The sequence below is a fragment of the Eleutherodactylus coqui genome, chromosome 5 (genome assembly GCF_035609145.1).
Source record: "Eleutherodactylus coqui strain aEleCoq1 chromosome 5, aEleCoq1.hap1, whole genome shotgun sequence".
In the NCBI taxonomy this organism is placed as follows: Eukaryota; Metazoa; Chordata; class Amphibia; order Anura; family Eleutherodactylidae; genus Eleutherodactylus; species Eleutherodactylus coqui.
Genome location: NC_089841.1, coordinates 80,549,274 through 80,565,778, shown reverse-complemented (window position 1 = coordinate 80,565,778; position 16,505 = coordinate 80,549,274). Strand labels below are relative to the sequence as shown.

The 16,505-nt window shown below is 43.3% G+C and overlaps 1 protein-coding gene across 1 annotated transcript; it reads left to right on the top strand.

Moving 5' to 3' along the window:
* The first annotated feature begins 619 nt into the window (after positions 1-619).
* Positions 620-5,795, top strand: PLK2 (polo like kinase 2). Its single transcript, XM_066602766.1, has 14 exons — positions 620-881; positions 1,608-1,715; positions 1,806-1,922; positions 2,028-2,157; positions 2,355-2,442; positions 2,543-2,638; positions 3,013-3,211; positions 3,302-3,449; positions 3,555-3,646; positions 3,739-3,847; positions 4,122-4,362; positions 4,462-4,591; positions 4,796-4,906; positions 5,032-5,795. Exons 1-14 carry the CDS (start codon positions 657-659, stop codon positions 5,221-5,223), a joined length of 1,986 nt encoding a protein of 661 aa, XP_066458863.1. The 5' UTR covers positions 620-656; the 3' UTR covers positions 5,224-5,795.
* Positions 5,796-16,505: the final 10,710 nt, after the last annotated feature.

The window sequence follows — 16,505 nt, the reverse complement described above, 5'->3', positions numbered from 1 at the left end:
CGACTGGCCAACAATGGGCTGAACGAGGTCTGATGAACAAAATTACAAAAACCTATAAACGAATACGTGTGCGCGATAGGGTGGTCTCCGTCCGCTTCCCGACCCGGGAAATGAAATGGACGGAATAAAAAGCGCTGCCTCTGGCGCCTTTTCGTCTGGTATTTTGCGCCAAATCTGTTATTACCCAACATAGAAGTAATTTGAAAGGAAACAACTCTTTTGCCCCTTCAATAATGCTCTGTGTAAAAGAACAGCTGTATATATGTATTTTATTCATAAGCCTTTACATGACCCCTCATTGTCACTGCAGGCATCCCATAGTCCTGGTAAATGTAGAGTTAACCACCCTTTCCCGCTGGTAAATCTGTCAGCACCATTGTCACACGCTGACCCTCCCTATAAAAGAGAATGGTGCGTTCTCCCTTACATTGATTTCATTCATATTTGTTTTTTTGGGGGATACCACTGTCATTATCGGGGGGAGCAGGGTGACACCAGCAATGCAGAGGGATCTGTCCAGGCAAACGACCATGGAAGGGGCGGGCTCGGATGACGTGTATGAGGAGGCGTGACCAGCAGCTTATAAAAGGCGGTCCTCGGGCAGGCAGCCGGCAGACGGGGTTGGTTCTCTCGGCAGGAGGTGGTGGAGAGGAGTGATGGAAATACTGAGGACTATCACTTACCAGCAGAACAACGGGAGCAAGATGTGTGAGCAGGCGCTGGGCAGGGTGTGCGATGGCAGCAGGAGGTGGAAGCTGCCAGCTGATGGGGAGCAGCCAGTCCAGCCTCACACCTGTACGGGCTCTACTGCAGAAGTCTCCAGGATTATCACTGACCCCGGCACTGGCAAGCGTTACTGCAGGGGCAAAGTGCTTGGCAAGGTAAAAAGCTGCTGCCAGCTGGGCATCATGCATTGGAATCTTGTGGACGTGTTGGCATTTGCAGAGCAGATATACAGCAGCGCAGGCTGTTCTCCTGATGGATCTAATAGGCTGGCTGGACATCTAATGGGCTCCTATTGTCTGCTGATGGGCAATCCTGGCATGCAGTCTATGATCATTAATGCACCTGGGTACTTTGTAATTAATGGTTAGATTTATGCTCGTTTTTAAGCACAATTGGTTCATATGCTAATTAAACTTGCTTTTTTTGGTTTTCTAAAAATAGTGTATTTAAAGCTATGCAAATCTGCATGTGATTTATGGGGGAAATTTCTGATCTTGCCACAATCTGTCAGATTTTATAATCTACAGCAGGCTATGTAATCCCGGCTGGTAGAGATGGATCCTTTGTTGTGGGATGGTTTGCGCTGTTGGAATGGGCGACTCGGTTATCTGCGAGTTCAGGAATCCTTTGTTTTGCTGGTGCATCTTGTAGCGCTATATATATATATATATATATATATATATATATATATATATATATATATATATATATATATATATATATAATTATAATAGCGATGTTTGATACAATAACCTTTAGTCTTGCTTCGGATTGCCTCTTCTATGTATTACAACTGTGGTTGCAGCAATGTATTGCCAAGCTGGTTTTGTTCAGGATTGGCTCATTTTTATTTATTTTTCCAATTTTGCCTTTCTTTGTAGGGAGGATTTGCAAAGTGCTATGAAATGACAGATCTGACAACCAACAAAATCTATGCTGCCAAAATTATCCCCCACAGCAGGGTGTCAAAGCCTCATCAAAGAGAGAAGGTAGGTGATGTGCTTGTGCAGGCAGCAGATGTATATTGCACCGCGTCGCCCCCTTTCTGTGACACTGTCTAACTGCCCCTATTCTTGCAGATCGACAAGGAGATCGAGTTGCATCGGACCCTCAACCACAGACACGTCGTGCAGTTCTATCACTACTTTGAGGATAAGGAGAACATCTACATCTTGCTGGAGTACTGCAGCAGAAGGGTGAGCGTCTCTGCATCCTGTCACCGCCCTCGGACGGCTGCAGTGTGTGTCTCTGCCCGATCGCTCCCTGGCACAAACTAACGACATCTCCTATTGTTTCTCCAGTCTATGGCACATATATTGAAGACAAGGAAAGTGCTGACGGACCCTGAAGTGAGATACTACCTCAAACAGATCGTGTCTGGCTTGAAATATCTGCATGAGCAAGAAATCCTTCACAGGGACTTAAAATTGGGTATGTGAAATTTGTCTTTGCCCACTCTAGCATAATTGACTGTAGCAGATGTAGCTGAGCTAAACTTGTGCATTAGATTACCTGATCACGAGTTTGTCATCTGTGCAGTATTCATGTAACTGCTTTAAGATGTTTACCCTTGTTTGGCTTGTAGTTTTGGATTAACTTTAGTAACTTTGTGTTTTTTATGTTTTTAGGCAATTTTTTTATTAATGAAAGCATGGAACTGAAAGTGGGCGACTTTGGCCTGGCAGCTAGACTAGAACCTATGGAACAGAGAAGAAGGTAAGGCTACTGGATGATATATCCTGCAATGTGATTTCAGATGCACCTCTGTATGGGATTAGTTGACTTATTTTACTTTTCTTTTCATTGCTCTGTGCAGAACAATATGTGGCACACCAAATTACCTCTCACCAGAAGTGCTTAACAAACAAGGGCACGGTTGTGAATCGGACGTCTGGGCTTTGGGTTGTGTAATGTAAGTATCTCTGCTATTGCTTTAAGATGAATTAATGGTGTATTACTCAACCCGATAATGTTACTCCTTGTGGAGAGTGCCAAGTAGGAATAGAAACTTATAGGCCATGCAATGCTCTACTGGGAAATCAGTTATGCAAATGAAAGGGGATAGAATGGCTCTGCAGCGCCACCTGTTGGAAGGCAGCTTCCCTATGTCAAGTGTCCGATCAGTTCTTGGGAATTTAGGCCATATGATACATTGCAAAATTGTATCTCATGAAGCTAGTTTAGTGACCTACATATTTGGCCAGTATTAGTCAAGCATGTAGTATCAGTCACGTGTATAGGTGCTAAGCTCTTCCTGAACTTCATATCTTTTTTTTTTATTTAAAGGTACACCATGCTGCTTGGAAGGCCACCATTTGAAACCACAAATCTTAAAGAAACCTACAGATGCATCCGAGAGGCGAGATATACTTTGCCATCTTCACTAATGTCATCCGCAAAGCATCTCATAGCAAGCATGTTGTCCAGGAACCCCGAGGACAGGCCCAGCCTTGATGAGATCATGCAGCATGACTTTATCACCCAGGTTGGTAGTGATTCATCTCCAGGAATGTACATTTTTGTACTGGGTGCTCATCCCTCTATAACGACACTAACGTCTACTTTTGTTCTCCAGGGCTTCACACCGGAAAGGCTTCCTTCTAGTTGCTGTCATACCGCTCCAGACTTCCACCTGTCAAGTCCGGCCAAGAGCTTCTTTAAGAAAGCTGCTGCAGCACTGTTTGGTGGCAAGAAGGAAAAGGCAAAGTACCTAGATAATCATAGTAAGTTTTCCTTTCTTCATATGGAAATTCTAGGTTTTGACTTCACTAGCAGCTGCATATCGTGTCTTTTATAAACTGTCTAACCAGATTTGTGTTACATTACAGATAAACTAGCAAAGGAAGATGAGGAAATATATAAGCTGAGACAAGACTTGAAGAAAACCTCCATATCGCAACAGCATCCCAGAGCTGATGAGGTTAGTTGAATTGCTGCATGCTGTTGGGAGGGGAACGAAAAACCAATATTTGACACCTACTGGAATCTTATGTTCTTTATTCTTGATTTCAGGAGAGCAAAACTGTCTCAAAGTCAAATATCCCTGACAAGCAGCAGATGGGAGACACGATCCGAATGATTGTCCGTGGCACTCTGGGCAGCTGTAGTAGCAGTAGTGAATGTAAGTATAACCTGATCAATCGAAGCTGCACTAGTGACTACTTACTGGCTGACTTATGCCATGCAATTAGAGACTTGGCTGCCTTGGCACTGCCACAAGTCAGAACGGAGGGCACAATTATAAAAGTGTCTGCTGTCTGGAATAAACAGCACAAAATGATAATTGCGCAGAGTTCCTGCTGAACAGGCTGGTAGTTTAGCTTGCTGAATACGTGCCAAGAGTTCCCTAGGCACACAGTGCTAGTAGCTGGTAATAACCTATCCACTTCTTTCAGGTCTTGAAGACAGCACGATGGGCAGTGTGGCAGATACAGTCGCCAGAGTCCTTAGAGGCTGCCTGGAAAACATGCCGGATTCCGATTCTATTCCAAAAGAACACATGACCACCTCATTTCATTGGGTGACAAAATGGGTCGACTACTCCAATAAATACGGCTTTGGTTACCAGCTGTCGGATCACACGGTTGGCGTGCTGTTTAATAACGGGGCACACATGAGTCTGCTGCCTGACAAAAAGTAAGTGTTGCGTGTGACTTGTCTGATTGCAATTACTGTATCTTGTCTACTTTCCTCCGGCCTGGATATCTAATACTTACGACACTTGTGTCTTTGTAGGACTGTGCACTACTATGCTGAACTTGGCCAATGTTCCATCTTTGCTGCTACCGAAGCCCCAGAGCAATTTATAAGTCAAGTTACTGTCCTGAAATACTTTTCCCATTACATGGAGGAGAATCTCATGGATGTAAGTAGTCACCTATTGGACTCTATACTTTGTGCATGGGGAGCAATTCAGTAAAATGCCCTTTAAGCTTGTCACCATAATCTGAAACCCAGGGCTGCCCAATTCATATAACTGTGGGGATAGCACCTCACAAGATCTAGATAAGTCTTCTATGCAGTATATTGTCTCATTGACTAATTTCTATGTTTTCTGTTCCTTCCATAGGGGGGTGATCTGCCCAGTGTTACAGATGTGTGCAGACCTCGGTTATATCTGCTTCAGTGGCTAAAGTCTGACAAAGCCCTCATGATGCTTTTTAATGATGGCACATTTCAGGTAAATGATTCAACGCATGTTGGTCCAACTATGGTAACTTTAGTTTTGCAGTCTTTCTCTCTCCCCCTCCCCAACCCCTTTTCCAACTGAAAACCAAAACTAAATGCCTCTTCTTTTGAAAACAGGTTAATTTCTACCATGACCACACAAAGATCATCATTGCCAACCAAAGTGATGAGTATCTGCTGACCTACATCAACGAAGATAGGATGTCTACAACGTTCCGCTTGAGTACGCTACTCATGTCCGGTGGTTCAAATGACCTGAGGAACAGGATGGAATATGCATTGAACATGTTATTGCAGAGGTGCAATTAATGTGAATGACTGATGATTGCAGGGAATGTAGAGGATTAGAAGTCCTTCACTGTGAGAACACAAGTGTCAAGCATTGGAACCTAGCACGTTGGAAAGAGGAGGTGGTACGAAAACAAACTTCCTACGTAGCACGCTGGGCTGGAACCAGACTGTAGATCAATTCATTCTGCTTTTGTTGGACCAGTTTTTGAAGCTTGGAGAGGAATTCTATTGGATGAACTTTTCTCAGGAGTCCATCGAAGTTGGGTGACTGTTTTGCTCTATGGAAGAGCATCTTGGTGGTTGTGGATTGGACTTGAACTGTGAACTTTTTCACGATTCCGAAACTGATTGTGTTGGCATTAAAAGATCAAGAATGTGATGTTGTGGAATCGCTGTGATAGATGCAGCTTACTGCTGCTAAACTGTGAACTATGGCCATATATAATATATATTTTTGTTTCAATACCCACATTTGTGGCTGGACAAGTGCATTCCTAGTTACTATAATTTATTACAGCCCAAAAGTGAAGTATTTATGACTTTTTTGGACATTTAAGTATACATTGTTGGCAATAAATACATGAAACTGACCAATGTGTTCTTGCCCTTATTCATGCACTTTGCAGAATGGATGATTAAAAAGCAGAAAGTGCTCGCAATAGAGGTTTCTGGCTTCCAGCATTCACTATTGACACATGTGGTCTTTAATACACATAAATGTAGTACTGTAGGTGATTAAAACTTCTAAGCAGGCCATAAACCAGAATAACTACATGCATTAATTCCCAAGATCAATGATTTGTTTCTGTAACAATCAGGTTGATGGAATGTAATAGAACCTGTAATTATGGGCGTCTGTAAACTATAACACTGGAGACCGGTGTCCAAAGCCAAGATCTCAATAGCAGGATTACCATATTCACGTTTAATATGGAGACTGTAGCTCCAACAGTTTTACATAAAGGTCTGGGGTGTGTAAGGGAGTAGTAATCTAACAAAAGTAGCCATAAATGGGTTAAATACGCTTATTACATGTGTTTAATGTGATCGGAGTCCTTCTACTCTGTAATGTCACTATTTTCTAGCACCTTTTGTAGGGCATCTTTACCTAAGATGCTGTAGGCTGCCTAGTTCATGGCATAAAATGGAAGGTTGGGTGTCCATATAGGCCATTAACATGCTGGCTGGTATCGCCTCTTGCAGTCGGGCATGTGTCCTGCCCAGTACCCCTGGAAAACTGTCCCAAGTGCCCTACAAGGAATGCTGTAATGAGATGTCTATGAACTGACCCAGCAAGGACAACACCTACGGTGATCTTGAGAGGCTCACCTGCCATAGTATCTGTAAGGATTTGATTAAATGGCCAAAAAGGCTTGGCTCTCGGAATAAAATCTATATACAATTTTGACCTATTTTGTTACCCAGAGTATGACCCATATACAGAATTCTGCCAGTTCCACATAGCTGTAATATAGTGGCTGATCCAGATTGGTTCAGTAGAGCCCTTGGAGGGTCTGGCTGTTATAGCTGGAAGAGATGGAGATGAAAAGGTTGGCAAAGCAATCCCAATTTCGTGCCTGGAAACAGAGGGTTAAATGACACTGTAGGAATTGGAGATCAAGTTTGAACAGATGCCAGCCTCACCCTGGTGGGTTGGCATGGGTAAACTCTGAAAAGAAACCTTGTACATGGCGCAGCCTTCCAATAAATAGACTTATGGCAGGTCAATGATTTTTGTTATATAAATACTAGCAATAAAGTCTGAAGGTGGAGATCCTCTTCATCAGCCAGGATGGGATATGGGTAACAGAAGCTGCTGCTAATACCCTACATGGCTCAGGATCTTAAAGGGAGAGCTTCCAGTATCTCGGTTAGACTGATGTGGCTCAGACTCAAAATGCAATTTATTGCTGGTATTTTATGTAATAAAGTATTGATCTGCCAAGTGTGTAGAACAATTTTTATATTGGACTGCTGCACCGTGCACAATGTTCCTTTTTCACAGTTGTCCCACACAGCTGTAATAAGGAATCTACAATGCAGCCATTGTTTAGACCCATGTGAAGCCATCTTGAGGCATAAGATCCCTACAACTCTGTGGTCACTCTGGCTTTGCTGCTGGTTGGAATGAATTTCAAAAGTTTAAAGCCAAGCAACGATCACTAATGCAATGTCTGGTAATGTCAACATCCTGGCATTATGCCCAATGATATCACTGCTCCATAATCTGTATGAAAATGCTCTCAAGAATCATTATAGCATGATGACCGTTGAAGTCAATGAATTGCCCAGGTCCTGCACTTTGTAGCCATTCTCCCTTTTTTTGCCTGATTGATGGCTATTCTAAATGAAGGATCCCACCTTCTACTAATAAGCTATCTGAAAATGGGCTTCTGAACCAGACAATCCCTTTAAGAGTAGATTCACGTATGGAAGACTTGGTCTAGGAATTTCTGTATTTCATTGAGGGTCCCAAATGTCCAAATTGGCCTAGAAATGGCTGATGCAGTTACTGTAGAAAACTGTAGCAAGCCAATGCCTAAATATAGTCTGAATGAAGCAGTAATGTTCTCACAATCTTCAGTATTACCCGGAGCTGAACCAGAAACTTGGCTGCAGAAGTCCTGGATCTTGCATAATTCTGGGCACCCACATATTGGCAGAGTAGGCAATGACTAAGGCTCTGTGCTGCATTGCTACAGTAGCATATGTAAGAATGTAACAGGAGCATTTCCCACTATTTTGTGCAAAGAAAAAGATTTTAATGCTGTGTATATATTAATATGGCTGACACAGAAGACTGGATCATGTGCTAGAACTTTCTAGAATGGCCTGTAAATTTGGACACTGGGTAATGGGCTGGTTGTGAGATAGTATGGTCCATCCACAAGGACTACTGAGTGTCTGTCTTGCATGGGGAAGGGGTGGTATCTGACCATATATAATAATGCACATTCAGTTAGCTGTGTGTTGGACTATCCTTCATATAATTACAGATGCTACTGCTATCAGGGGCCCATCCCTACCTATCAGCTCTCACCTGCTGCCTATGGTCGCCTCTGCACCCTTGCCCTCATATTAAAGGGACACTCCAGCGAAAACACATTTTTCCTTCCACCACTCTGGAGGTCTCTGTGTATTCTAGTCACTTCCATAAAGTGCAGCCCCCTGTTTGATACTTACCAGCAACCATCTTAAGTGATTTTTTTTTTTTAAACTTGCAGTTTCCCATCAATCCCATGATGTATCAGCACAGCATTAGCTATGGTTATACCATTGTACTTGTGGGGAGGGACAGTAATTATCATTACCCTCTCTATTCACCTAAATAAGCAGCAGACCATAAGTGTACAGTCAGGAGGATGATCTGTGATCTCCTCTATTGTACTCGTGTGATCATCGGTAACTGGAGTATCTGTAACCCCCTATACATAGGCGTAGCGTCAGGGAGTGCTGGGGTCGAAATGGCGACCCGGCCCCTGCGCTCAGGGGGCCCTGTGGCCGCCCTCCGCCATACCCACATGCACATTCAGTGCATATACCCGGCCCTTGAGCTGAGGGGGCCCGGGGGATCGGCGCTGTCGGCCGCATGATGGCTGAGGAGAGAGAAGAGAGACGGGAGGCAGCGCCACAGGTCTGCAAGAGCAGAGGGGAGGGCTGTTACACGTGGAGCCGGCAGCTAATTACAGGCTGCAGACTCCCACGGCGCGGCCCTCCAACTGATAGACTGCAGCTGTGAGTGGTCACAGCTGCAGTCTATCAGTCTCTGCCGGCCAGCGATTACCAGGGGGAGGGGCTACTGCGGCTCTACTCACCTCCGGAGCGCTGTATGCACAGGACCTGGGAGAGGACCTGTGGCTGCAGATCACATGACCAGGCTCTGGTCATGTGATCAAAAGACGGGGGACTTTCCATTACAGGCTGCCCAGAGACTGCTGCAGAGGTGAGTAGAGAAGGAATTATAATTATATATGTATAGCTGGTATAAGTTATACCAGCTGTATATATATATAATTATATACAGGGAATACACAGGTTACACCAGCATGGGACATGCCACTATATACAGGGGGATACACATCCTGTATATAGTAATATGGACCATGCTGGTGTAACCTGTGTATCTACTGTATATAATTATATATGTGCAGCTGCTATAATATATACCTCTCCTGTGTATATATATATATATAATTATATACAGGAGATACACAGGTTACACCAGCATGGGACATACCACTATATACAGGGGGATACACATCCTGTATATAGCTATATGTACCATGCTGGTGTAACCTGTGTATCTCCTGTATATAATTATATATGTGCAGCTGGTATAGGTTATACCTCTCCTGTATATAAATATATGTACGGCTGGTATAGGTTATACCTCTCCTGTATATAATTATATATGTATAGCTGGTATAACCTGGGTATATACTGTATATAATTATATATGTACAGCTGGTATAGGTTATACCTCCTGTATATAATTATATATGTATAGCTGGTATAACCTGGGTATATACATGCATTAAAATACAACACGCCATGCTTTTTCTTCCGTGACTGGAAAACCGCAATTTCTTTCCGCTCGTGTAGAGAAAAAAAGGCTTTTCCATAACATGCTATGGGCGGTACATGCTGCGGAATCCGTAGGCGGACGCCCGCTCCATATTCCGCAATGCAAATCCAGCCGTGTGCAGCCGGCCTTAGGCTAATTTCACACGAGTGAGTCTGATATCAGGCCGTGAAACTCTGCCCCCTATCACACTCACCAACGTGTGTCGTCCCCGCGGATGTGAGCGGTTGTTGTGTTAAAACCAGCTCGCATCACATCATCATATTCTCGTGCGATGCAGAGAAAAACAAAAAAAACATCGCTCCTGTGTATGATTGTATTCAAAACAATGGGGTTCATATTCATGTGCGATTTGTACATCTTGCAACTCACAAATCTCACGCAATTTGTGCGGCCGTGTGAAAGCAGCCTAAGACATTACCAACAGGTTTTTTGTAGTCAAGGAAAGGAGTCATAATGAGAAGGCTTACACCAAGGGGCTAGATCATGTTTGTAAATTAGCACGGTTTAGGTATAGGTACGGGTACAGATGGAGGGGGGCCCAGCTGAACTTTTGCACCCGGGCCCCTTAGGCTTTAGGTACGCCCCTGCCCCTATAGGTAGTTTATGTGATAGATCCATGTAACAGCATCACATCAACTAAGAATCTGACTAGAAACTAAATACATAACGCCAAGTAGATCTGAGCTGGTCAGAATTAAGATCACATGACCATCTGAGGAAAAAGAGACCAGGAGTTTCAGATAACAGAAATAACTAATCAAGGAGCATTAGCTCACTTATATATACTTATAGGGGCTAGCTACATAATGAGTGGATTTTGTAAAAATCACTAGCATTGCCCTTTGTGCCCTTACATAGGGCCAGCCTGTTTAAATACCGGTTGTGTCTGGACAGGTTGATGCCAGAGCTGGACACAGTTGATGACATGGCACTGCTTCAGTGTCCATAGCTGCACAGTAAAGCGCTACATGCTGTCAGGCCCAGGAAAACATCCATTTTCCAAAGGGGATGTGCCAGATGCCATGAACCTATGAGACCTACCAGTTTTGGTGTTAGTTTCACTCCCATGCGAGATGGAAGAAAAACCTGATGGCTGCTTCTAAAACTAAACAAGCCCCAAATTTCAGTAGTCTTCTATTTACCCCTTTAGCAACTAATGTATGGGAAGGGGGATATTTTTATGCTGTAAACCATTATGCTATCATACTGGATTGTCTACCAGTAGGGTTCAAGATGGAGGATGGGAGATGAAGAAAGAAGCCCAAGGCTAGTTTTTCCTTCACCTAGCCAAATACTTAATTTGCTAACCTAGTATGGCTGCTTTCATCTGGAAACAGCGCCATAACTGTTATCTGGTTGTGACGGGTATTACAGTTCAGTTTTATTGAAGGCCTGGCTCACAGAAGCATGCGGTAAAATGCTGCGTGTATTACGCAGCGTTTTACCGCAGTGTGAGCCAGCGTATGGCAACGTATCTCATGCACATGTCATAAGTAGTAAAATAGAACATGCTACGTGTATTTTTTTTTTACTCGCGCATTATACGCAATGAATAAACACTAGTGTAAGTGGAACAGTGAAAATCAATGTATTTGCCGTGGTGGATTGTATATTATATGCGCATACATTGTGCATGTAAAACGCAATTCAGATATGCTTGTGTGAGCCTAGCCTATGGCTACATTCCAATACCGCACACAACCCTTCAATTCCCCATCGTAGCTACAATGTTTGTATGTATGGCGTGCTGATATTTCTGATAGTAACATAGTATGTAAGGTCGAAAAAAGACACATGTCCATCCAGTTCAGCCTATTAGCCACAATGTTGATCCAGAAGAAGGTAAAAAAAAACCCTAATGAGGTAGAAGCCAATTTTGCCCATTTAATCGGAACAATGTCCTTCCTGACTCCAATCTACCAATCAGAATAATCCCTGGATCCCCGACCCTTCTGAAGTAATTAATGAATATGTAACATAATATTGCTGACCGCCTGCATCCATGTATGCCATCCCTATAGCAGCTCGTATGGACACTTGCACGTAAACTAATATGCTGGCTGTTCATTAGGATGTAATATTGTTACTTCATTACCATTCGGTAATGCAGGAAAGTTTCTTGAGTGACATTATTATAGCAGCTGTAACCATGCCGCATCATTCAGCCGCCAGCGCATAAACTTTGTTGCAGACTTTTGTACAGAGCACAATGCAGAGATGGAAATCCGGCTGAAATGTCCTGCAATCAATACACATAAGCAGAAAGGAAATGTGCTTTTTGTCAATTGGGTAACCTTCACAGAAATGCATTAGCCGATCCATGAATGATGATGCTCTTAAAATAGACCGCCAGTAAGAAAGGGGCAAAATTGCAACTTACCGGAAGGATACCGAGGGGCCATTAGTGTGAATGCACCGTGGGATGTAAATGACTGTATACTTAATGGTACTGGATGCTATTTTCATATGACTGGCAACATAATATTCCTTATAAGAGTGTTTATAGGAAACGTAGTCCATGCTGGATGGTTGCATTTCTTATCACGTATATCTTGCCGGCCTCTGCTTCCATGTTACGGTACCTATACACCGGTGTCACTGGATATCTATGGCCAGTATGAATGACTGTGCTGGCCAGTATGGACTAAAATGTGTACGGTTGCATCTGTAAAGCTATGGTTAACCAATCACTTGTTCAATGGTTGTTCAACGTAACTTCTATCTAATGTGTATGAAGAGTGGCTGACACGTCACTGGATGCATTTGGAAACCAAGCAAATGCTTTGTAGCGCCACCCTGATGTTATGGCATGTCATTACTGTACATCCAATTTTTTTTTTTTAGTGCCATGCAATACAATGGGAAAACCAAGTGTGTTTCACACGTCATTGAATTACTGTGGATTTTGTTGCAGATCTGCAGCAAATTGGTGATATGTGAAAGCACCCTTTAGGTAGGAAGTTAAAGGGGTTTTCCAAGCAATTGTGACATGACATCCTCAGGATAGGTCATCAATAGTTGATCGGCTGGGGCTCACTGCTTGGGATGCCTACTTATCAGTTGTTCACTGGCAAAACACACAGGGCACGGAGCGGAAGCAGATCACTCATAGAGCTGCTCATGCAACTACCAGTGCTGATCACTACACGGGGGTCAGAGTGATCTGCTTCTGTTCTGTGCCCATTGTGACAGTAAATGCAGGAACAGGGGATCAGTCAGTGTCCCATGCAGTGCACGCCAGCCGATCAACTTTGGATGACCTATCCTAAGGTCATCCATAAAAAGTGCCTTGAAAACCTATTTAAAAATAAAGAAAATAATGGCATGTTATAATGAGATAGATAGAGGATGCGGTTTCACGCGGCCCAGGAGCCTTAGGGGGCCCATAAGGCCTCTCTTCTCTATATAGGGAGCCCAGTACTATGAATAAAGCATTATAGTTGGGGGCCCTGTTACAGGTTTTGCATTGGGGCCCAGGAGCTTCAAGTTACGCCTACAGATAGATAGATAGATGGATGAATGGATGGATGGATAGATAGATAGATAGATAGATAGATAGATAGATAGATAGATAGATAGATAGATAGATAGATAGATAGATAGATAGATAGATAGATAGATAGATAGATAGATAGATAGATAGATAGATAGATAGATAGATAGATAGATAGATAGATAGATAGATAATCTATCCACCCATCTATATCTATCCCATTTGGAGAAAGTGATATGATAAAGATTGTTGATCCCAGTTGAGACCATATTCACATAACCATATTATGAGTGCATTTGAGCACCTGTATTACAGACAAGTGTCCTGGCTCAACAGCAGGTCTACTGACCCAAACCTAAATCTATATGCTATGAGTTCAGGTCTGTAGACCCTTGGTTGGAACAGGACACTATACTAAGGTAATACTTATTGAAAATCCCATATTCCACATTTACCGGGTTAATAAGATCAGGAAGTTTTGGTGGAATTACAAACTCCAATAGAACATTTCATATCCATCCATAGAAAACAATAGCTTTCTATATGACTCTAAATGTGACTCTAACCTTCTCAGTAGCAGGTTATCTGACCCCACAATCAGCTGTCTGACCTGCAAAATCTGAATGGCCAGCACACTCCAAATAATGATCCTAACAAGTGTGTAGTCATAGAAACTGTAAAACCCGTCTCCCTTCATTGCTGCTTAGGCTGCATTAATTATAGTTCAGGCAATATGTACATTTTCCTGGTCTGTACATACACAGTATGCAAGGTTCATTCTTGTGCTGCTCTAATGCATCTGATTTGCTGCATCTGACACAATAATGTTCTTTGAATCAGCAAATGAATGACTTCACTTCAGCCAAAAATATCCATTGATGAATAAATATTTCCGATGACGTGTGCATTATCCAACGTCTAATCAATGTAGCTTTCGGAGGGAGTAGTGTGCGCTAGTACTGTACATCACATGAAGGTGGCCACACTGGAAACCAATATCTGCAAAATATGATATCAGATACCGATCGTTATATCGCTCCAGGCCTGGAGAGCTAATATGGAGCAGTTATGGAGGAGTGATCGGTCAGGTTACTCAAGTGTGATTGGTGCTAGAGGGCAAGTTACTAAGGCTATCTGAGACCATTGTAGTGCACAGACATGTTGGGGCAAGCAGCGTGATAATAGCTTCACCTATGTGCAGATCTCCTTGTATGCTATAAGTCAGAGGTACTCAACAGGTGGACCACAGCCTGAATGTCAACTTTGGCGGACAGCTGGCCATAACCCCTGCTGTCTGGACCAGGTGCCAGTAAAAAATTATTTTGCAGCAGTGGGGCATGGGGCTAAATGGCCTCGTCCAACCGCTGACGTGTGGGCCCCTCTAATCCACATGTACCTGGGCCGCAACATTTCAACCGGCATGGTCAATCACTCACTTTCCCTACCCAAGTTCCAGCCGCTATGCACTGCTCTGTACCAATGCTGAGCCTATCCTGGTTCCTCCCTCGTCTCCTGTTCTAGTATGGAGTATGCTCTAAAGATGGCTCAGCATTGGCACAGACCATGCGTGGCGGCCGTAACTTGTGTAGGGACAGCAAGTGACTGAACATATCCAACAAAATGTTCCTGCCAAGCCAGAGGTACGGGGAGAGGAAAGACTATTGCTTAAGGTGGTCAGGGCCACACTGGGGTAGATATCACTAAATAGGGCCACAGAGAGGTTACTGTTACTGGATGGGGCCACCGAGGGGTTAATATTACAGAATGGGGCAACAGAGAGCTCCGTATTATTAAATGTAACCACAAAGGGGGCAGTATTACTAAATGGGAACTGTTACGGTACTAATTGGGAGTAGTACTGCTAAATGAGGCCACACAGGAAGCAATTATATTACTATGGGGAAATACAGCTCCATTGATGGGAAAATAAAAAAGTTATAGCTTTTAGAATATGACGAGTGCAAGTGATCTATAGTGCAAAAATATTAAGGAAAAAAACCTATATATATTTGATATAGCTGTAATTGTACCATAATTTATATATAATTCTAACTATAGTCTTGTTTTAACTCTCATTACCTGGGTTTGCCAGACCTTTACCTGACAGCAGACTTAGGTAAGTGGACTTGTACAAAAACGAGTTGAGTTACGCCTGACTGCATTTACATTATACTAATATTATGCTAAATCATGCTAAAAGGTGACACTGTCCCTATAATCGTGCCTGGAAATTGTCTAGAGAAGGATGACATCACCCATCACCAAGCACCCCATAGGACCACTACACACTATGCTCACACTCACTCATCATCACCATAGCATCTACTGTACAGAATGGGCACGGAAAAGTAACTCGGTACCACATGCTTAAGAAAATATGTCTTTGTTGCCAATAGCAACCAATCACAGCGCAGCTTTAATTTCTTATGCTGCTGAGGTAAAATGAAAGCTGCGTTGTGATTGGTTGCAAGGGCAACAAATATTTTCTTTCACACAGTTAGGGTTCATCATTGCATTCTGAGCATGCTCGAAGTGTGGAAAACATAGACTTTCTACTAGTTTCAAATAAAGCCTCCTTATTAGAGATGAGCGAGCATACTCGCTAAGGGCAATTACTCGATCGAGCATTGTCCTTAGCGAGTACCTGCCCGCTCGGAAGAAAAGGTTCGGCTGCCGGCGGCGAGCGGGGAGCAGCGGGGGAGAGCAGGGGGAATGGAGGGGAGGTCTCTCTCTCCCTCTCTCCCCTCCCCCGCTACCCCCTGCTCACTGCTGCAACTCACCTCTCACCCGTGCCGGCAGCTGAACCTTTTCTTCAGAGCGGGCAGGTACTCGCTAAGGGCAATGCTCGATCGAGTAATTGTCCTTAGCGAGTATGCTCGCTCATCTCTACTCCTTATATTATTAGCTTATTTACTATAAGTGTATATTTCTTTTGTGTGTGTGGTTGGTGGGGCCCAATTTTCACTTTCTATGGGGTCCCATGATTTCTCTGTACTGTACGCCCCTGCCTAGTGTAGATGCCTGCAGTTCACTGATGTGTGTGTAATATTTCCCTCTGCATTATAAGTCATTTATTGTTAATCACTATGATTTCCTTTTTTGCTCACTTTTTTGTGTGCTGTATAAGCTGTATTGTTCTTTTAATCCAATCACCCCGGAGTGAATTGAGTTGCAGAGACAACATTCTCTGGTCGCTGTCACTGCCTATAGAGAACAAACTAT

Excerpts from the sequence above, each read along its gene's own strand:
- PLK2 (XM_066602766.1), top strand. The coding sequence starts at position 657 with ATGGAAATACTGAGGACTATCACTTACCAGCAGAACAACGGGAGCAAG. Across the intron at positions 882-1,607 it reads GGGGCAAAGTGCTTGGCAAG|GGAGGATTTGCAAAGTGCTA; the intron begins GTAAAAAGCTGC and ends CTTTCTTTGTAG. Across the intron at positions 2,443-2,542 it reads CCTATGGAACAGAGAAGAAG|AACAATATGTGGCACACCAA; the intron begins GTAAGGCTACTG and ends TGCTCTGTGCAG.